General features: G+C 44.3%; 2 protein-coding genes across 6 annotated transcripts; one reads left to right on the top strand and one right to left on the bottom strand.

Moving 5' to 3' along the window:
* Positions 1–225: 225 nt before the first annotated feature.
* tmem240a (transmembrane protein 240a) lies at positions 226–9,076 on the top strand. The gene is made up of 4 exons (XM_012826107.3): positions 226–1,243; positions 1,615–1,721; positions 4,706–4,914; positions 7,849–9,076. The coding sequence occupies exons 1-4, from the start codon at positions 1,187–1,189 to the stop codon at positions 8,001–8,003; spliced, it is 528 nt and encodes a 175-aa protein (XP_012681561.2). The 5' UTR covers positions 226–1,186; the 3' UTR covers positions 8,004–9,076.
* A 156-nt stretch (positions 9,077–9,232) lies between these two features.
* LOC105898932 (ATPase family AAA domain-containing protein 3-A-like) lies at positions 9,233–20,661 on the bottom strand. 5 transcript variants are annotated; one of them, XM_031566343.2, is made up of 17 exons: positions 20,307–20,661; positions 19,411–19,487; positions 16,846–16,947; positions 16,689–16,748; positions 16,163–16,232; positions 15,647–15,812; positions 15,381–15,450; positions 15,102–15,257; positions 14,905–14,961; positions 14,629–14,754; positions 14,303–14,427; positions 13,754–13,805; positions 13,560–13,630; positions 13,277–13,444; positions 12,677–12,785; positions 11,554–12,510; positions 9,233–10,872 (listed from the first exon to the last, which is right to left on the bottom strand). In XM_031566343.2, exons 1-17 carry the CDS (start codon positions 20,491–20,493, stop codon positions 10,465–10,467), a joined length of 2,961 nt encoding a protein of 986 aa, XP_031422203.1. In that variant the 5' UTR covers positions 20,494–20,661; the 3' UTR covers positions 9,233–10,464. The 5 variants fall into 5 exon arrangements, with proteins under 5 accessions (XP_031422203.1, XP_031422202.1, XP_031422201.1 ...); XM_031566342.2 differs by having other exon boundaries at positions 11,158–12,510; positions 20,307–20,658; XM_031566341.1 differs by having other exon boundaries at positions 9,233–10,905; positions 11,092–12,510; positions 20,307–20,657.
* Positions 20,662–22,489: the final 1,828 nt, after the last annotated feature.

Below are 22,489 nucleotides of genomic sequence, written 5' to 3' on the forward strand. Positions count from 1 at the left end.
TGAACAAGCAGAACGAAATGGCGCAGAATCCAAACCAACTGCAACGAGAGAGAGGGAGAGACAGGCAGAGACAGAGGGAGAGAGAGAGAGAGAGAGATAGGAGAGAGAGAAGAGAGAGAGTGAGTGAGAGGGAAAGGTAGAGAGAACGCGCGCGCGAGAGAACGAGCAAGAGAGAAATTCCACGAATATGTTTCCACGTTTTTACGAACAATGTGATTGCATATACGTTCACTGCGTTCACCGCTGTGTCTGACAGGTTATGCTGGAGCTACATAAAAAGTAAATAAAGTAGCCGCTCCAAATTCTTGCTCACTCCTTCACCCATCAACCCCGCCCTCTCTTTCATTCTCTCGCCCCTCTCACGCACAAACGCACACATAGACGCACACGCACTGCCAAACGATAGAGAAAGCTTCGGGCTGTGATGGCTAAAATAAGATGGTTTAATCATGACTCTGGCTCTAGGCGGTAATGCAGATGCGAATGCCTGATCTCAACTGGACGCAAAGGAGGGAGGATCTCAGACTCGTCCTCCAGCATAATCAGCATTCATTTTTCGAAAGTAGCTTGTGTGACGCGAAGATGCAGCGGCAGACATGACAACGCTGACCCTATAGATTATTCTTGAAAACCTCTTCTCCAGAAAGAGAATTGTGATTCAGTGGAGTTATAACCAAGCGTTTGGTGTAGGCCTATATTAAAACATGGACACCCCATGCGCTTCACTTTAAGGACCACAGGACAAATCTGACCGACAACTGGCTCATCTTTTGCTCTTTATTTTATCCTTGATGAAATTCTGAATGAATTTGGAGCGCAACAGAAAAAGACAATCATCGCGTTACTAATCAGGGTAGGACCAGTCTCTCCAGCACCCTCCCACGACGTGCCGGGCACAGGACTACGGAATCAGCGGTACGGCAGCATCAAGCCAACGCATATCTGGATGGGGGAGAGAACCGTGATCGCGAGTGTAATAAAAGGGGGACAGTGAGACCGGGCCACCCCAACCTTATGCACCGTACGGACGTCTTTCAATCTGGCGAGCTCAGGACTGAGAGTCAGGTGCAGTAAGGGCGCATCAATGAGCGTCTCCTCTCGGGACAGAGAGCTCTGAGCTTATCCAGATCCGTTGAAAAGACACGGGTACGCAGGGGAAGAGGCAACGGCGAGTTAGGAAGTTTTGATGCATATGATCACAACCACCATGATTTTCATGATCCTTGGTGCCTCTGTTGTAATGGTAAGGGAATTTCCTGTGCACTTTCACCTTTTCTCAATTCAAATGCAAACCAGTTTTTTTCAGTTTAAAAGAAATAAGCAATCAATGGGACGAAACAACAGGCACGTCCTGTGGCACTAAGAAAATAATTAGCTACTGTATAGAAATACATCGGACCTCTATGGAGTAGCCTACCTACCTCCATAATTACCTCAACTATAAATAAATAATCAAGTCTCTTCCCTTCAGTATTTTTGTGTTTGTCCATTTCATAAATAATTTCTATACGCGTTATCCGTAACAGTGCCCTGTACTATAGCTGTCTATGTAGCGGTTGTTCTGTTAGAAATAGTGCTTGTCATGTCCCGGTTGACTCGAATGGTTCTTTGCAGGCGATAGCGTGTTTAATGGACATGAACGCACTACTGGATCGCTTTCACAACTACATCTTACCGCATTTACGAGGAGAGGACCGCGTCTGTCATTGCAACTGTGGAAGGTAAATTTCAGATTATTTTATGAGAGGGCCTTCATTTTAAACCGACAAATGTTATCATCAAGCGCAGTGGCATTTCTCCAGCCAATAATAACAGCTCCTAGGCCTGTCGCTGGACGATTCCTGGTGCTGAAGCGTTTTCTCATACACTCGAAAGCGAACATGGTCCATCTTATACACATTGCACATGTAATGCAAATGCACAATTATATTACAAACAGTAAAAGACTGGGATGGATCTTTAACGAAGCCAGAGACGAGGCTTGATTTGACGTTGGTGTGGAATGGAATCTCCTTCGTTTCTCTGCATGGCTTTTCTGCGTATAAAGGTGTTTCTCTGAGCTTGCCTCACGGATTTGTTAGAGGCATTTTGCAGTCTTGTCTTTTAGATAAGGCTCGATGAAGGCAAAATATTTGCACATCTTATATCGCAGAATGCATAGAAATACGATGAGGCAAAAGAGTGCAGACGGGGAAGCTGTATATGCAGGTTTTATAGCCTACTTTACAGAAGCTGTATAGTGTACGGATTAATACCAATAGGTTTGAAGAGTGAAACCTTATGTCAAGCGACAACACGGGTTTACCAGTGGTTCAGAGATAACAATCACGCGTAAACATCACTTTTCATAGGATTATGAGCTGCCTCGCCTAAATAATTATCGGCTAAGTTGTGGCATGGCATTCCTTCAATCCCCTAGCAACACTGTAATTACATATAGTTAGGTCATATGGCTAGCCTTTTTGTCCAATTACCTTAATATCACACCATAGACTTGGAAAAGTGCACTGGGCTGTCAACCTACTTTTTATTTTCACTGAGAGATACTTTATTCCTGTTTTCCTTGTTTTTCGTTGGAAATGTGTTAGCTCATTTGATGAGGATATTAAACTGGGTCATCCTTAAAATATGAATAGTTTCCTAAAGAACACATAGAGATAAAAATTAAGATGTTCTGTCAGTGTTTGTAGCACAGTGTTATCAGAACAATGACTAACTAACTATTTTGCTGGTCTGGTGCCTACATGGTCATTGCATAATGGATGGTCTTATTTGATGAGTATTCTCACAGATGGTATTATACATCGCTTCACATGTTTGCTCCATGTGTGCTTACTAAACACAATGAACTGAGATTGCCTGAGGTTCACAGATTTGTAAAATAGGTTGCAAAGTGTTTCAATGTGATTTGTTCCAAGTTCAGCAAGGTCTTTAAGCATTCTTTATCACTGGATAAATACTGTTTGTGAAGCCCTTACATGAGCTGAAAGATCCCACAATGTTACAGTAGCCATGCATCCCTAACTCAGTACTTAGCAATGCATTGTCAGGTCAACTGTTTTAGAAAGCAATATAACATTTTAATCTTTGTCTTTACCAGAATGTGTGCTTTTCTATTCCTACATTTTTAACATACACAGTGCATGACCTTTGCAAATATCCAGCTGTTGATAATTTTATGTTTGACTTGTAGAGGCGTTTCAGAAATGTGTGTCTCTCTGTGTTGTTGTCAGTGGCTTTATGTAATTAAAGTCTTTTAACATATTTGATGATCATGGCATGAAACTGGGCACAGATTAAAGGCCACTGCAATATTTACAATATTAATCCCTGTATCTGCGGTGTGAGGTTGCATTGTGCCTTCTAATGTTCTGGTTAAGTCAGTGACAACAAAGACACAACAAATAGTGAAATTCACAAGATAAATTTGTCACACCTAATCACCGGTTATTACAACAATTCCCTGACATCTTCTCTTCTTTAAGTTAGAGCTGAGAGGTTTGGGGATTCTATGAAAAGTGGAAGCACTGTGCTTTCTGTCCACGTAAGGAGAGCAATAGTTAATACTTTCCATCAAGTACTATCAATGCCCAGTGTGTTTGATTTGTGAGAAGGTTTACATTCTTGTCCATAAAAACTGAGCAGTCTTAGGGAGAAGCTTTCTCCATGAAGACCACTGCTGGTTAAAAAGCCCTGAGAGGGAAATGAGCCAGAGAGCGTATTGCTCAAACATTGCAGTCAGCATATGGCTGTTTCATCTGTTCGCAATTGTGTACATACGCATGGATGCAGTTGGGTACATGTGCATGTTGTTGTATGCCATCAGTGAGAGACACTGTTTCTGTAACCCAATGCAGCAACGCTTTGGTTGAGACATACTCTTCGTGACGTTGTGTGGAAGTTTATGTTGCAGGGGAAATGTCATAACAATGTATAGTAACTGTTTCAGTTTCAGTACAAACTAACAAACTAAGTATTAAATCATGTCCTGCCTATTTTTAAGCTAAACCATTTGTCTGCAAACTGTGTTGGTACTAGGTTGAAGAAAACACAGACACCCACAGGGCAACAGCAATATTTTCTGCGAAGGTTGAAAGTGTTTAGCATTACAATGTGAGATCTTTTTGAGAGTACTGTCAGAATTAAACTGTGATTTCCCATTGGAAATGTATTATAAGACAATCAATGTAACCTTACCAACAACAAAAAGCATGTTTCGAGGCACAAAACCCCCCAAAAACACAAAAAACAAACAAACAGGATCTTAAGGCAAACAGTGACACACGTTTGTTACATAACACTCATCAAAGCTAAAAAAAGAAAAGCTTGCTTTATTTTTTTAAGATTTGTTAGCCTTTAGTAGTTCTGCTCCAAGCAGAAGTTCAGAGTACTTCCTTTGTTCATAGTTTTCCTTTCAAGCTTTAAAGGTCTCCTCTTAACTTTGGTGTCTGTGTCTGTCTAGCTTCCTCTCGCTTGAGACTTGGGAGTATCTGTCACTTCTCATCTGAGAGAGAACGCTGGCTTTCTGACACAAGCAGTGTAATGTTTACCTGTACCGCTCTCTTGCTTCCCCTTTCTTTTCAGTTATTTCGACATATATTTACTCATTTTGCTGGTAACCCCCTTCAGTTTCCCCGCTGATAAATCACCTAGTCACCCGGTGCCTTACAACTCCTCTTAACATCTTCACTCTCCCACATTACAGGCACCATGTTCACTATGTGATACCGTACGATGGGGACCACTCCCTGGTGGACTCGTCGGAGAACTACTTTGTGAGCGACAGCGTGACCAAGCAGGAGATGGACCTGATGCTGGGCCTGCTTCTGGGCTTCTGCATCAGCTGGCTGCTGCTGTGGCTAGATGGGGCTCTGCACTGCGCCGTCAGGGCCTGGAGGGCCAGTCGCTACTACGGTGAGCGGTTCAGTTGAGGGTGTGGTGTTGGGGAGAGAAATGATGGAAGGCAGAGACACATTGACAGTTTAACTACATTGGTTCTTTGTTGGCAAAAAGAGGAGATTACATTTGAATATTACTTTAATGGTGAGAGGCTATGAATTTTATCAGAGATGCTGTGTGAAGCTTTGAAGGTGAAGCTTTGAGGGAACCTGTATGGATGCAAACTAATGGACCCTTAGGGTGCAAGACTGCATACTTTTATCTTAGTGTGTAAAAGATTGGAGATTTACAGACTTGGTGAAACATACATAGATTCAAGAAAAGTTTTTCAAAAATGTTAAAGTGGAAAATCTGCTGTCAAAACTGGAATGGAGGGAACTTTTGATTGGATGCCACTTACACAAAAATGAAAGCAACAAATGCACTGCTACCCTTCTATTCTAATGCAGAAGGTTAGCTGTTATCATTTGGTAACATGTGAGGGGGATTATTGATCGCTGATAGTGTTTGATAGTGACTGAGGCTGGCCATTAAGGAGAAAAGAACATTTGACCCTTTTGTCATCAACCTGATGGTTTCATTAACATTCACAACACCGGCTAAAACATCAGTTTGCTTTAATTACCTTTGCACATTGCGGTATGACAACTCACATGATACAGAGCGTGTGACCACAGGAACAAAATGCTGCCAGGGTCTTTGTAACCGCATAGTCCTTCAGGGGCTAAGTGATAGCCATGTGGAGACTGGGAGCTGAAGTGGAGCTTTTAGAAGAAAACACTTCCAGATTTACCATGTTCAAATATCCCACAGGGAGCCTGTTAGAGGGCTGCACAGTCGAGATACCGAGAGATGAGAAGAGGGGCAACCCACACCAAGACAAAAGAGAGAGAGAGAGAGAGAGAGAGCGAGAGAGAGAGAGAGAGAGAGAGAGAGCGTGAGCGAGAGAGAGAGAGAAATAACAGGCAGGCTGATGTGCACGAACAACATACTCCCATGACAGATTCAAGTTCAGCATGAAGGGGGCAGCTCATAATACACCGCATGACAAGGCTCAGAGGCAGATTGATGTGCTTATAACCATATACAGCACATAAAACACTGCAGTGAGCACAGACCTATATCTCCTACATGCATGATGAGAGCTAGCAGAGCTGGGTAGCATCTCCAATCAAGCACTATGTACTACTATACTAATCAAGCTCCGTTTTCGATGGAGCCAGGGAGTAAGAAAAGGGATGAGGCTGCTGTGAAATGTGTCTCAGAAGGAATGTGGGGGATACCCCTGAAGTGGTGCACTCACAGCAGCCAGTGAGAGTGTGACGTGGAAGGCAGGTCAGGCTCATTTAGCCTCCCTGAGATGGGGAGAGAAGGTGAGGCTGATGGAGTACGATGTGCAGGCTGAAGGCAGGTGGGGGTAGGGATGATGGTGTAGGTGGGGTTGGGGAGGTGGTGGCGGTGAGGGGAGATACCGCCATACCCCCACCCCCAACGCCTTCACACACACACACACACACACACACACACACACACACACACATCCACACTCTCGCCTGCACCCTCGCTCTTCTCGGGGAGCTATAAATAGACCGAGAGCAGCTGGAAAGAGAAGGCGAGCGAGGGAGAGACATGTGTGAGGACACACATACACACACCTTGCACGCAAATACACAGACACACATACACTCGCATGGAAATACACACACATATACATACATGCCGCATCTAGTGAAACACATTGATTTCTTGATCCTCTCTCACTCTTCATTCTTTCCTTCTCCATCTTTTATAGACCACCTCCAGCTCATTGCAGCATATCCTTGACATATACCTTCCCTCTTAATCAGTTTTCCATTCTCTAATTCTGTCTCTTTTCCCAATCCAAATTCAATAGTTTTGGCATGGGTGTGACATTTAGAAGAATCTTTCATTAAAATCAAAATAGCATGATTAAAAAAATTGAGAATGACAATAATAGAAATTGATGACTGAGCACAAATGCTTCCCCATCTAGTATTCTCCTATTTGCACAAAGGATGCTTCCCCCCCGCCCTGCTTCCTGCATTACATTAGTGTTACAATTCTGGCTGCTCCATCTCCATTGCCGTCTTTTTTCATTCAAATCAGGGAGAAAATAAAAAAAGAAGAAGAAAAAAACGCGCCCCTTATTCTGGCGTTCTCTGGATACCCTTCACAGCAGTCCTTGTAGATGGCATACCCATTCACTGCTATAAATAACTCTGCTCCCCACACCCCCCTACCCGCCCGCCAGCAACTCCTTCCAGCCCCCACCACCCCCCCTACCCCATCCATCCCCCATTCCCCTCACCACTTCCATCAGGGTGATGTGTAACCGGCTGTGTTGTCTGTGGATCTCTCATCCCTCTCTCTCTCTCTCTGTCCCGCCACTCCTTCCCGTCAGTCCAAACGCCCGTTTGGCACAACTGGTGCTTTCTGTGCAAGCTAAGAAAATATACACCTCAAGAAACGATTTTATTTTCATTTCTCTTATTTCCTAAAATTAGTCCATAAATCTAAAATATACTATTTTCTATTAAGAGCTCAAGGGGTAAATTAATTTAGAATGTGTTGTATCCCATTTGCACAACCATATTACCTCTTACACATCTCTTTAATTAACTATTCTTCCTCTCTCTTCTAAAGCAGGCAACAGTAAATGGATATACAAAGATTCATATACAGTAAAATTAACCATGTCTTTATACCTAGTTGTAAAATGTATAAAGTGTGATATGTAAATATTGAATATGGACTACCCATTCACATGTTTTATACAAAACAACAGAATGGCAGTCATTTTTAGTCTGGTGGAAAACAAACCCCTGAGGTCTAAACAGCAAAGAGTATGCCCTTTATGAAGTCTGCTCCATTTTTGAGTGTCCTACTTCTATGTCTCGCAACCTCATTTTGTCTCCTTCTTGCTTCCAGACACCCCTTCCTGGTCATGGCTCCCACAGTTCTGTAACCTGCGAGACCTGCGCAGACGTGCACAGCTGCGGCAGCTTGAGGATTCCAGCGGCAACATGGTGCACATCAAGCAGAAGCTCTACCACAATGGTCACCCCAGTCCCCGTCACCTCTGACTCTTGACAGTGTTATTGCCAAACTGCCCCATTGCCAACTGCTGCCTCAGAGACCCACTGTCATGGGCCCGTCACTGTCAGTACCACCTCCTAGACTCTATGAATCTCCCCTCGACACAATTCAGTATTTGAAAAAGAAAACGAAAGAAAACAAAAAAAAACTCAAGAGGAGAGTAAATGCCACCAAAATTCTAACCTAGTGTCAATGTCCAAATATGTTTGCAGGAAGAAATAATTTTTGAGGGTCTCTGTTGTATAGTTTTCTTTCCCCCCCTTTGTTTGTTTGTTTGTTGTTGAAAACTCGGCATGCACTTTTAGAATGGGGGTTGGGGAACAGGCAGTTTCCAAATGGGGCAGTGAGACTCGGGTTTCAGGTTCCTTTCTTTGACTTTTTCTTAATTTTTTTATTTTCCATTGAGTTTTTCAGTGAGGGTGGGTGACTTTTTTGGGGGAAGGGAGTAATAATTTGGGTCTGGGTGGGTTCCATGGTTTTGTGATGGCGTAGTTAGAGATAACTGCTCATGTAAATAATTATTATAAATATGGTTTTATGGGATTTCAAAGATAATACAGGGTTAGGGGAGCTGTAGAGGGTGGGGAGGGATGGTCACTGGCTGTAATGAACAGCGTGGGCATGAGCGAAGCAATGGGGAAAAGACAGTGAGTAGTGTGAGTGGAATGGACTGCAAGAGCTTGAATAAGAGTGAAGTGATCTCCGTTACTTACTGATTAATTAGCTTTGTTACTTAGTGAAAATAAATGAATGTATTAATTTTATCTGTAAATACCCGAGAGGGAGGGGAGAGACAGATTGGCGGTCAGGGTTCTCTGCGCTACATTGAAAGTTACCCGTCATGAGTTGAGAGAGTTCAGCACTTGCCTTGTCTTCCCTACACTGTGTCCAATAGCCCTTCCTGTTTTGCTATTTAATAACTCCATATTCAACAAGAGCAACCAGCCTGCCAGCAAAGAGAACCCTGACCTGATTTTCCCTTCCTTTCAATGTCCAGACATTGCTGTTGTGAAGATAAAATGTCTGTTTTATTAAAAGTGCCATTGAAGCACAACAGTGACACCTGTTGTCGGAACAGGTTATTTCTAATGCACAACAGCACAGATGGAGTGCAGGGCATAGAAATATATAGATATATACAGTATGTCTATGGTGCAGGGCACACATATAATAGGGGGTGGGGGACTAGAAAGACAACCACACTTGTACCAGCAACCAACTTTGAAAATTTATTTTCAAAAGAGGCAGAAATAAGATTTTATTAAATCCATTTAGACAAAAACATTTACACCAGAAAAATTGAAATAAAGTAAGGCACACATAATTTTTTGGAAACCAAACTCACTACAACATCTAAACACTAGACAAAGCCCCCCAACCATAAATAGGACCCATGTGTGACCCCTGTGAGATGGAATTGAAAATGAAACCGTACAATTGGCGCTCTCATGATGATAGAATGAGGGGGAAGAAAATATCTTTGCATTGTTGAAACAATGACATACATTTCCCAGTATGGTTTTATACTACATATACTACATGTCCTGTGCGTGTGTGTGTGTGTGTGTGTGTGAGAGAATAGGTCACCATTCACATTCCTCATTTCATTAGTTACCAGGTGAGGGTAACCACAATATAGTACATAACTCAAGAGAGGTCACTGATAGATTCTGAATTCATTCAGGAGATTCACACAGGCACGATCACAAAAAGTGGCATGAGGAACACACTGATGGTAAAAAAAGAACAGCATAACAAAACATATATGCCTTCTGGGTATTTACTCTGGTTACTGGCAACATGGCAAAATGGTCAGTTTGAAATTCCTGCCTTCACATGCATTTGAATGCAGACAGATTAGTAAGAGGTTCAGGCAATAGTCAACTGACCACATCACCACTTTTTAGATAGCAGTTAGCCTTCACTGAACTCCTGAAGGCACAGTGGTTCCATGTCCATTGGGAAGAAGTAGCTCATTTATATTCAATACAGAAAAAGCAACCTGGGATAAACTCAAACAATGCTGTATACTTTTGCATACATTTTCTATTGTATGCTGTAGGCTTTGATCCACAAGCTATTCTCTGGGTATCTTCCAAGTTAACTTTCAAAAGAGTCCAAGTGAATTGGGCAGCTGAAAGGGTAAAACAGTGTTGCATTGCCTCTAAGAAAATTAGAGTGCAGCTTTGTTCTGTAGACGTGTTGACAACGTAGCTGAACAAGTTTCTCCCTTTTACTTTGATGACTTGCATCCACCCTATCCACATTGAACCCCCAAACCCACCTTACTACTTTGCATCATCCCCATAATCAACAAGCAGCTAATAATCAAACCAGATATCACCCTGAAGTCTGTACCATTTCACATTCCCCGTTTCATTTGTGTCATTTGATCCCCCCCCCCCCCCCCCTCCACCTCCAGTCTTAGAAATGAAAGTCTCTCAATGTTTATGATATTGTGCATGAGCTGCCCTTGCCTTTACCATCCTTTGGGTCTTTAGTTTGGGGCTTGGTTTTGTCCTCAGGTTCAGCCACTGGTGCTTCAGCCTCCTTTGCAACCCCAGCCACTGGAGCTTCAGCCTCCTTTGCGACCTCAGCCACTGGAGCTTCAGCCTCCTTTGCGACCTCGGCCACTGGGGCTTCAGCCTCCTTTGCGACCTCGGCCACTGGAGCTTCAGCCTCCTTTGCGACCTCAACCACTGGGGCTTCAGCCTCCTTTGCGACCTCAACCACTGGAGCTTCAGCCTCCTTTGCGACATCGGCTACTGGTACTTCAGCCTCCTTTGCGACCTCAACCACTGGGGCTTCAGCCTCCTTTGCGACCTCAACCACTGGAGCTTCAGCCTCCTTTGCGACCTCAGCCACTGGTACTTCAGCCTCCTTTGCGACCTCAGCCTCCTTTGCGACCTCAGCCACAGGGGCTTCAGCCTCCTTTGCGACCTCAGCCTCCTTTGCGACCTCAGCCACAGGGGCTTCAGCCTCCTTTGCGACCTCAGCCTCCTTTGCGACCTCAGCCACAGGGGCTTCAGCCTCCTTTGCGACCTCAGCCACAGGGGCTTCAGCCTCCTTTGCGACCTCAACCACTGGGGCTTCAGCCTCCTTTGCGACCTCAACCACTGGAGCTTCAGCCTCCTTTGCGACCTCGGCCACTGGTGCTTCAGCCTCCTTTGCGACCTCAGCCACTAGTGCTTCAGCCTCCTTTGCGACCTCGGCTACTGGTACTTCAGCCTCCTTTGCGACCTCAACCACTGGGGCTTCAGCCTCCTTTGCGACCTCGGCCACTGGAGCTTCAGCCTCCTTTGCGACCTCAGCCACTGGTACTTCAGCCTCCTTTGCGACCTCAACCACTGGGGCTTCAGCCTCCTTTGCGACCTCAGCCACTGGGGCTTCAACCTCCTTTGCGACCTCGGCCACTGGTGCTTCAGCCTCCTTTGCGACCTCAGCCACTAGTGCTTCAGCCTCCTTTGCGACCTCAACCACTGGGGCTTCAGCCTCCTTTGCGACCTCAGCCACTGGGGCTTCAACCTCCTTTGCGACCTCGGCCACTGGTGCTTCAGCCTCCTTTGCGACCTCAGCCACTAGTGCTTCAGCCTCCTTTGCGACCTCCGCCACTGGTGCTTCAGCCTCCTTTGCGACCTCCGCCACTGGGGCTTCAACCTCCTTTGCGACCTCGGCCACTGGTGCTTCAGCCTCCTTTGCGACCTCGGCCACTGGGGCTTCAACCTCCTTTGCGACCTCAGCCACTAGTGCTTCAGCCTCCTTTGCGACCTCCGCCACTGGGGCTTCAGCCTCCTTTGCGACCTCGGCCACTGGGGCTTCAGCCTCCTTTGCGACCTCAACCACTGGAGCTTCAGCCTCCTTTGCGACATCAGTCAGTGGTGCTTCAGCCTCCTTTGCGACCTCAACCACTGGAGCTTCAGCCTCCTTTGCGACCTCAGTGATCGCTGGCTCTTCTTTAGTTAAAGGAGCAGTCTCCACTTCCTTTACCTCTGCAGTGATGTCTACTTCCTGCACGATGGGAATGGATGCAGCAGCCTCCAACTCCTTGACAGCTGGAGCCTCAGCTTCCTGCACCAGTGGTTCAGCCACTGCAGTTCCAACAGGAGCCTCCAGCACTTCTCCCTCTTTGATAGCTGGGGCAGCAAGAGGGGCTGCATCTACAAGTGGCACTGCTTCTGCTTCAGCCGCCTTAACTTCAGAAACGGCCTGATCATGTGCCATGACTGCCTCCATGACTGGGAGAATTGCCTGAATGACAGGAGCAGAGTCCTGGGCAGGAGGAAGGACCTCCTGGGCTGCAGTGAATCCTATCTGACTAGGGCCATCTGCCACTGCCTCCTTTGGCAAAATGATGCCAACCTTGCCCAAGATCTCTGTGGGCCCTTCTGTATGCAGCCAGTCCATCTTCTGCATGTGCTGCTGGACTGCGTCAGTGACCCGTGCATCAATCATGGCTTCTGTCAGGACTCCGTCCTCCGATGAGTACGCAGCCGCCTGGCAGGAAAAGCGAGGAGAATTCTCATTACTTCTCAAGTGCATGTGTCAGATAAGTCTTCCCGGTAAAAGCATTTTGAACCCCTAAATCTGACAGTCTAATCAAAGACAGACACACACACACACACACACACACACACACACACACACACCAACGCAATCTTACCTGCCAGGCCACACCAAGTTTCGATATTTCACGGCCTGACATGCCATCCGTCAATTTAGCAATATCCGTACACTTCTGGCCATAGTCAAACTGGGCCAGCTTCAGCCTCCTTAAGAATGAGCAGGAGAGAGAGAGAGTTATTGCTTAATTGACTTTTTAGTTTGACTTTGTATGTACATGAACTTAAATGTCAACTGAAAAACTTTAATTCTGTTTATCTCAAGAAGTAATGATGATGATAAAATGTATTTGATCATTTCAGGTATTAGCTTGAAGAATACAATTTAAGGCAAGCATGTGATCATTTTCAAATACGGGTCTAGAACTGTCTTGTCCAGAAGTTTCCATTTGTAGTTACCCCATCAACCGGTAATCTAGTTATTCCAGCGTAGAACTAGGAGCTAAATTCTTCGTTGATCAACTACATTTAACATTGTGGTATATCCTATAATATACTTATATAATATCTATATATATATAAGTTTAAAGAACATAATTTTAAGACACACTACCTGACGGATATTGGTGTAGTGATATACGCTGTACTGTGCTAAATGTTTGTTCGCTGCTATGCCAGCTGAATCTGATCAATAAACTTACTGTCGGCCTGAAGAGGCAGGGCCGAGCACGTATCTGTCAAAGTAGAGCCGCGCCAGCCTCTCTCTCTCCTCCAGTCCAGGAAGGGCAAAGTTGACAATCTCATCAATACGGTCGTTTATGGCCCAGTCAAACTGTTCAGGCTGGTTACTGGCCAACACCAACATAAATCTAAAGGTAGAGAGCAGAGGACTACGTTAACACAGGAACCTGGGGGGGGGTTACATGCCCTTCTGGGCTCTCTCCAAGGTCAGAAAGGTCATGAGCACAAAGTCACTGCACCCACTTGTTGCTCTGCTCTCCGGTGCGGTAGAGGAATGCGTTGAGGGTTGCTCGGAGGTCTTCGCTTATCGTTTCCTGCAAACGGAGACACACTCACATGGGTAAATCATGAAATGATGCCTGCATGTGTATGTGTAAATCATAAAAGCGACACAAGGTTGCCGTGCACTTGATTAGCCAAGCTCTCGGCTGACTCACGGTCGATCTCTTGCGCAGGAAAGCATCTGCTTCATCCACAAAGAGCAGGAGGCTGAAAGGGGGATGGGGATGAGATAGAACAGTGCGTCACTGTACTGCTTTGACCGCGGCTCACTAAGCATCGCTTATTTATTTATAACATTTGCAAGACACACAGATTCTGTGGATTGAAAATTAAGTGCAGGTCCCATGTGTACATCTTCGAGGTTCAGTGACATGTCATATTCCAAACACCACGGCCATAGCTTTCAGTTTCTAAGGAACACAGACTGATGGCTCCATGTAATTTCAACACTGCTATTTTGGGTAAAGGTCCTGGAGAAATTAGTAAAATGATGTGGTAGTCACACATACATAACAAGAGGAAAGAGTAGTTTCTGCATAGTGGTACTGTCATAAATCTTAAGGCCACATCACATTTAACGATGCATTAAAACATCACCAGAGATGATTCATTAGTGTGTGCTGTTCTACTAATGGTCCCCCTGTGCCATCTGCTTCAGGGAGGGATTCTGTGAATCAGTGCACTTCGGTGGAGAGGAGGCTTACCCGCGCCGGCTAGTACTAGCCCAATCAAAGACTTTGTGCATGGCAGTGACGCCCTCTCTTCCCATGGGCGCCACGTCTCCCCCGGTCATGATGGCGTAATCCATCCCAGAGTGCAGAGCCAGTTTCTGAGAGCCGATGGCAAAAGCGAGTGTAATTAGTCGTTTAACAGAATGGACACTCAGTCACTCAAGCACATCATATGGTACATAGCCACCACTTCATTTTTGCCCCGTTGTTTCTTCATTTGCCAGATAATGCTGGTTCTTTTGAACAATACACAAATGTTGGCCCTATTTAACAAACATTAAATGAAGCTGAGCTTTTACCTTGGCAAAGAGGGTTTTGCCGGTGCCGGGGGGCCCATACATGAGAATGTTTCTGTAGAGGCCGCGATTCTTGCGTGTGTTGTGTGTGGCAATGGCAATGTCACGAACACGCGCCTCCAGGCCAGGCTACAAGCAAGAGGGGAGGGGAGGTCAGAAGTATTAGAAATAACCTCCACTTCTGATGTCCTTTGCTGGATAGAATTTTTATTTTGTATATATCATCTGGGTAAAAAGTGGTGGTGCTGGCAATTTCTTGCCTTTACCGTGAATACCCACATTCAGCACAACTCCTTCCAGGGCATCCGTGGCTTTGCTGAACACGCGCTTGGTGGTCTGAGGAGAGGAGAGGAGAGGGAGGCTTAGGCTGTTATTCGTCGCCTTTGAGTATTTTGTAAATACAGTCAATCTGTGATTTACTCTGCCTGCTGAGAGGGAGGCCCTGCCGGAGCACACTGCCTTGCATGGGGGATTACCTTGACGGGATGCTTTATTGCCTCGCCGGTACTAATCCTGGAGGTCTCTCTGACCAGCGAGGGCTTTCCCAGGCGCGCCTCAATGTAGCGGGCAGCCACCCCCGTGGCGTTGCGCGCCGAGTAAATACCCACTGCCAGCAGAGACAATCCTGCCACCTACAGGATAATCAAATAATTGCAAAATGTGTTTTGGGGACTGATATGTAAAGTGGGAAAGCTTCAGCAGGATTCAGAAATAAGTTCAATGCATTATATGAGAGGAAGAGTGGGAGCTCTTACAGTAACAGTGACTTTATCCCAGTCGGTAGCAAAGGCTTGAAAGCCTTCTCCAAACACAGCACCGGCAGTTCTAATGCAAAAGAAAGAAAGAAAAAAAAATCAGTTAAAAAAGAAAAACAATTGGATATAAAATTCAGGCCTATTACTCAGATCAAGATCATAATGTAGAATGACAACTTGCAAAGCCTACTGTATGAGAGAGATCAGGTGAGATAATTCTAGTCAGTCCAAAACTTCATGCTGGGGAGCTGAGGTGTCTGACTCACCTGATGGACTCCAGCACAGTCTGCCTGTGCTCGGCTGCCTTCAGGCGGATCTGCTCACGGATGATGTCGGCATTCTCCCTCTCCACGTTGGCACGTGCCTTGGCCTCGGCGTCCACGCGCAACATCTCATTCTTGTGCCTGAGATCCATCTCATGTTCAATGGTGGCTGAGGGCAAGATAAGATAAAGATAAGGGAATTGGATTTGGATTGGATTAAGACTGCTCAATTTCAACAGATTATGGGTGGGCAATCATATCTGCAAAATAATGGTTGAGGGGGCAGATTTTCATTCCAACTCAGTAGCAATGTCACTGATTCCATCATTAATACACTTTTTCAAACAGCCGCTTCAAGCTGCATCACAAAATAGCCGTTTGCAAATAAAGTATCCCGTCTGATTGTAGGTTTCAATTGGATCCATTTCAATAAAACTATAAAATTATATTGTTCAAAGGGTGTCAAATGCTATACTTGTGGGGCTGTTTTGTTGCTGTGTTAAGATGTTGAGTTTTTACCTCTTCGCATTGCTTCCTGTTTATTGACTGACTCTTCCTGTTTGCGAAGACTCTCGTCATTGAGGAGTTGCTGTAGTACAAAAAGAGTGAGCAAATAAATGAATAAACCAAATCACTGCATGGTTATAAGCAAAGCAAAAACGACACCCAATGGTTTATAATGGATGTCACATTTCCCCTTGTATGTTTCAGTTATTTGAAAAGAGGTATCCCACAGAAACACTGCCCAAACTGGATTCTATGTTTATAAACTATAGCAACCCAAGAGGGTGTATCCCTTACGGTCATAATTGTAAAAATGGTAATACAAAACATAATTAAATTTAAAAAAAAAAAAAAACATTCGACAGCATCAGAAAGGAAAGTGGTTTAGTCTGATTTTGGACCTGCTGTTCAGATAATGACTCATTTGTTCAAGCATTTTGTGAGCTGTTGATCTGTACAGACATACTTTCTCACATCACCATCACACATAATAACGACCCGTTTCAATGCAATGTTCTTGGCCAAGCAAATAAAATGTCACCTGTTGCCGTAGCTGGTCATCGTACCTCTGTCTAGCCAGCTTATCTTGATACTGTGCTCTCTGGAGGAAACAGAGACCATGGGATACAACAATGTCAACGGGCAGCAACATTAAGGGATGGATCTATTTATTAAAGATGTCAAATTATTTTGCTCACAGCTTGATTTTGCTTGGTCTCCTCCCCAAGGGTCTTCCTCCTCTCCTCTCCCTGGACACGGATTTGGTCTGTTTTCAGTTGCTCTACTGCTGCTTCATATTCCTGGAGTAGAAAAGCTTCTGTCAAAACGATATGGCCCTTCACACACTCTTTTCACACACTATTTAGAACAGTAAAAACCACTGGGGTGCTACTGTGCTTTACATGACACTTAGGGCCCTAATTTGAGGGCGGAAACGGCTGGCGGAAACGGCAGCGCACGCGCACTGTTGCACAAGCGTAAAGCGAGTGGTAAAGGCATCATCAGAAGCACTAAGCGGGCAGCGCCCGGGAGAAGTTAATTAATGAAAGGTTAGGTTAAAGCCGACCAATAGCATTGGCGAGCAATCCAATGACAACACTGAATGAGTCAGATGAGATTACAATGTAAGAAGATGGCAATGTCGCTCGCAGTGGGTTCTGGACAGTTTTACAAGGAATAAACTGTAGTGCTTCTTCTTGTTCCAAACCAATAAATTCGATGGAACATAATTGTAGCTTGTCAGAGCTGTCTGAAAATGCCCTACAACATCCCTTTGAACTGACGGTTATATTGTTCATCAGGATAGCCTGAGTGATTTTGAGCCTGTAAAAAAAGCGTTTTGCTTTTCACAACAGTCCAACATTATTTTTTATTGTGATTAATATAGCCAATCCCTGTACATTCTGTAGAATTTATTTCAGACTAGAATGTAAAAAACATACGCAACATGTGATAAGCTACATATTCAATCTAATAATCTAAATTAAATGAAATGAATGGAACACATTTGCAACTTCTAGCTAGGTTTTGAAACGAAAAACGTATAGCTTACACCTTTGCTGAAATGTTAAATGTGAAACAGACATTCTGTCACTTGCTGCCGTGCGATTTGAGGGAGCAGAAAAGGTCAGCTCTATTTTCTATAAAAGTTTTCGGATAGAACCCATGTTTTTTAAGTATGCTACTCTTTCACTCCTTTCCTCAATAGCATAGGCTACATACTGTGATAGAATGATCTTAAGCTCGTAGGCTACAGTAAAAGCATATTAGGTTCGTCTTAGTTAACTATGATATTCAACGTTAATTAGATTGAACTTTTATCCTTTACTTGGCTTTTTTTTTAACTTTATTCTGGGAACAAACTGTAGGCTATTTAGAGCAGTTGATGCCTCCAGAACCCCATCAGACCTGAACAGGTGGGTGAAAGCATGTTTAGTTGACCACTGGATCAACAGGAGAGTGGGCATAAAGGTAGGCTACTGGTGACTGTACGTCTAGAAATACTAGCGATATGGGATATTCCAGAGGCATGGGAATATTAAATCGCAAGAGCAGCAGACCAATAGCCTACATAAATAGGGAAAGCATAAGATATGGGAGGTTGTGAGCTACGAGGTGCGATCAAAAAGTCCTGGGACTGTGCCTATTTATAATAAAAAAATAACGGCAACAACCATGTTGAAACCGTGTGCGTTCTCCATACGCTCTGAGCGTGCAGGTTGTCATGATGGAGCACCCAAACGCCAGCACGCCACAGTTCAGGTCATGAGCGCATCCCCCAGGCTCAGACTGTCAACACTGAGTTCCACTATAACGTTCTGAGGCGTCCGAGGGTCTGAGGGAGAACGTTCAGCGCAAACGACCTGAACTCTGGTGCACTGACATTTTTGTGACTACCTCGAAGGAGATGGCGGACAAATTTAAATCAGGTAGCATTTTTGCTTTTTGTAGGCGAAGTCACAGAACTTTTTGATCACACCTCATATGAGTATGATACCCTGCATTTTTTTCTTCTGCCTCAGTTTAATTAGACTACACCATGTGAATAGAAATTGTGTATTTACATCATGGATGATATTCGTTGACTGCTGACTGCTGACTGAGCATTTTATTCAAGTCGGACAAATTATACTACGCCTACCTCTTCCCAGAAGCTTGAGTCTTTTAAGGGCTTTAACCTTTAAAAAAAACATATATAGGTATATAAATATATATGTTTATTAAAGCCTGCCAGGATATGTGTTTACTTCGAAGATATGCAAGATAGATTAATTGCGTTAACTCATAACACAGGTTTGCTCTTGCTTCATTGCTAATTACAGAAATATGTAGGCATAATGTGCCACTCTTCCAAAAAAGAGAATGTGATTGATGTTGCCAGGTAGATAAATCAGACTTGGGCAGTGATTGGCACAATTAAAGGTTCCCTGTCAGAGAAGAATATGTCGCCCGCCTATATCCAAAATCCACACCTTGGGCGGAAAGTTTAGTTTATTGGCAGAGTTTAGACAACCCGCCCGGGTGGAATAGGCCGTTTCCGCCCTCAAAATAGGGTCGGATGAAAAAAGTGAAAAATTAACAGAAGGGAGAAAAGTCTATGTCTGAACTAGTATTATCAGCATGGACTTGGGACTTGCTGTACAGTTACTGATGAGTAACATCACTTTTATGTTCAAGGTCAATATCCCCTTCAAAGTGAACACATTTGGGGAGGGGGGAGAACTAAACTAACTTCCTCATTTAGGACAGAATGAGATGCACACCTTCAGCTTGGTTTGATGCTCCATAAGCAGCGTTTGCTCTTGCATGCGTGATAATGCCAGTGCCTCTTTAGCATTTCCTGAGGAATATTAAATGAAAGGAGATTATTAATAGTCACATTTGAATTACATTATTAATTTACATATCTTCAACACATGTAAAGAAGCATATTTACACTTATATTCATACAAATTTCACAGCAAATCTGTGATGTAGCGTGGAGAAAACTGTGCTCCATGTACCATGCTAGACAAAGCAGAATACCAAGGGGAACACACGTGGTCTATAAATGACCCTGACTTGTGACACACGCCTGTTCCTGTCCATGCATAGGCATGCATAGACAGACATAGGCTACACACTAGCATATAGTCATATAGATTGGATCTAATCACTTGGATTATATAAGGCGGACAGTCGATCAAAAAGATCAGATTCTGATCGGATGTGCAAAAAAAAAATCGGATTTGGAATGATAGTGTAAATCTAGCCTAAATGAACAGGTGAAGCGACCCATTCCATTCAGCATGTAAAGAACAGTTTGTTCTCTCGGCAAGTCGGTCAGACACGCCCACTTGAACCCCCTTGCATCTCGTGCACTCAACCAATCCGCGAGACCCCGGTTTACTTTACATTAAACTTACTTGTGTTTTGCTTCAGTGTATACGTTGTCCATTGTAGGCCTGAAGCTTAGATTTTTCTCACATATAGTCTACACGCTACAAAACTTTGCCAAGAAAACAAACAGGCTTCCTACAATCAAGTCAATTTCACTCACATTCAGTTAAATGCATTCCTATACGGTAGGCAATACATTGTGCATGACATGACATATGGTGTGGTGTAGGCCTAAGTAATCTTGGAATGTATGTTTAGGCGTGAATGTCGGTCTGCTTACGCGATTTGTCGAGTTCTCTGGCCGCTCTTGCAGCCCTTTCCAATCCAGTGGGATCGAAGTTACTCCACTTGTCCTTGGGTGTAGCGCCTCCGCCGCTGCCTCCCGACCCCCCATCAGCTGGCGATGGTGTCTCGTCTTCTGGAGGAGGTGTTCCAGAGCCTCTGCCCCATCCAAAGAGCCAAGACATGGTTGCACTTTCGTGTTGTGCGTTGTGAGGGTTCGGGTCTGTGCAGCCTGCCCTACCAATCCAGCAAGCACTGTTGCTTGCACGCGTACTCCTCTACTGGATTCGACGCAAGCGTAAAGAGAGGTAGGTGGGCGTGGGAACAAGAGCGTTCGTTCGTGAGCGTCAGGGCTGCACAGCGCGCAAACCACATAGTATTACTTCTATAAGTGACCTATCCTATGGAATATTAGAATAAGGGCATGGATTTTATGGCATTGGACTGAATAGACTGTTCAGACTCAGACACACCAATATTAAGTTTTTAGTTAGTGCCATGCAGCGTTAGTGTGGTACTCGTTTGAAAGAGAAAAATAAGACTAAACAAATAAATAAAGAGAGAAAATCATACTAGTGGCACTCGCATTTGGCACCCCATAGTTTGAAAATGTGTTTTTTGAGATTTAGTTTCTATTTGTATTACAGAGGAAGAATGGTGTTTTAGGAAAGAAATTGTGGTATTTCTATTTTAACATACTTAAATAGCCTCCCTCTAACCTTGTCTCATTAAAACAGTCAACAGCATAAACCCATTAGCGTAGGCCTTTACAAAACCAACAGTTCTGTAGGTTTCCATTTTCCATTTTCATACACAGACACATTTCTGACATTGAGCTATGTAATAAAAAGGACGTTTCTTTGTCTTTGATGCAGCAATCTGTCTTTATTCCAGTAAAGTGCGGTAACGAAGCACGTGGCACATACTCCGGATTCAGCGGTGTAGATCTGAACAACAAGCATCTCCAATTCTAGCCATATATACTGTTTTAAGACACCTCCTAGGTTTCTAATGTAAATTAGCTAGGCTTCAAATGCAAATAGATCTGACAACCTTTTGCTGTTCTGTATGATATTCAGGTTTCTCTGACTGAGATGGTTCTCAATGACCTCCCCCATTCCCATACTATGTTTAATTGCAGTCACTCACACCTCAGTTTGTTTCCTGACCCCAGGTGTCTGTGCAGCTGGCCAACTTTTGGTGGTCACAGCAGCTGCTTGATCATGAATCTTTTAACAAACAAACAAGGCAAGTCAGTTTTATTGTCGCACAAATGACACACAGCAACACACACGCGCATATTTAGGTGGCGAACACAGGACACACACACACGAGGTCGCAGTGAATTTATTCTCTGCTTTTATCCCATCCCGTCCTTCCTCCAGTGGACAGCTTTTTTAGGCCAAGTACCCAAGTGAAGTGATCCGTCCGTCTTGGTCTGTTCTTCTGCATTTTTTTCTGTTGGGGTTCTTTGTGGAGGAAACCCCTTGTGAATACAGGGAGAACATGCAAACTCCACACAGAAAGGCCCGGGAGATTGCCCACCTGAGCACTGGAGGCCTGGGGAGAACCTACCCCCCAGGACCAACAGCGCCCCATGCAGGAATTGAACCCATGACCTTCTTGCTGTGATGTGGCAGTGCAAGCACCTGAGCCACTGTGCCACAGCTTCAGCCACAGTATCTTACAGCTATGATAGAAAATGAGGGCTTCTTAAAGATATAGTTAGGAATGCTCAAGGTTGAGACTGACAGAGCAGGCCAATAGTAAGTGGTTTCTGTTGGTAACAGATTTAGCACCTTTTGTGAGTTTATTTCCACTTGCGTGCGAACTTCAGAGAACTCCAAATTTCAGGATTCGCACAGCAAGAAACGGAGGAAGCGGACAACACAGAACCCAATATTAGTTATATACTGGAAAAGATGTTGAATTCCTTGCGCTTTTGGTTGGGGACTCACTGTCACATGCAAGTACTCCTAACCAGCAACCTCAGCAATATAACAACTGCCCAACCATATATATAACAACACACAACTGGCTGTAGACAGCCGCAACACGTGCTGCGTGTTGTAAGCCTATGCAAAGCAAAAACCAAAACACTTGCCTCGTAATTCCAAGAAAATGTCTACGCCAAGGCAATCACCACTGAATCACAGTCAGTAAGATAACCTTCATTTTTAC

The sequence above is a fragment of the Clupea harengus genome, chromosome 4 (assembly GCF_900700415.2).
Source record: "Clupea harengus chromosome 4, Ch_v2.0.2, whole genome shotgun sequence".
In the NCBI taxonomy this organism is placed as follows: Eukaryota; Metazoa; Chordata; class Actinopteri; order Clupeiformes; family Clupeidae; genus Clupea; species Clupea harengus.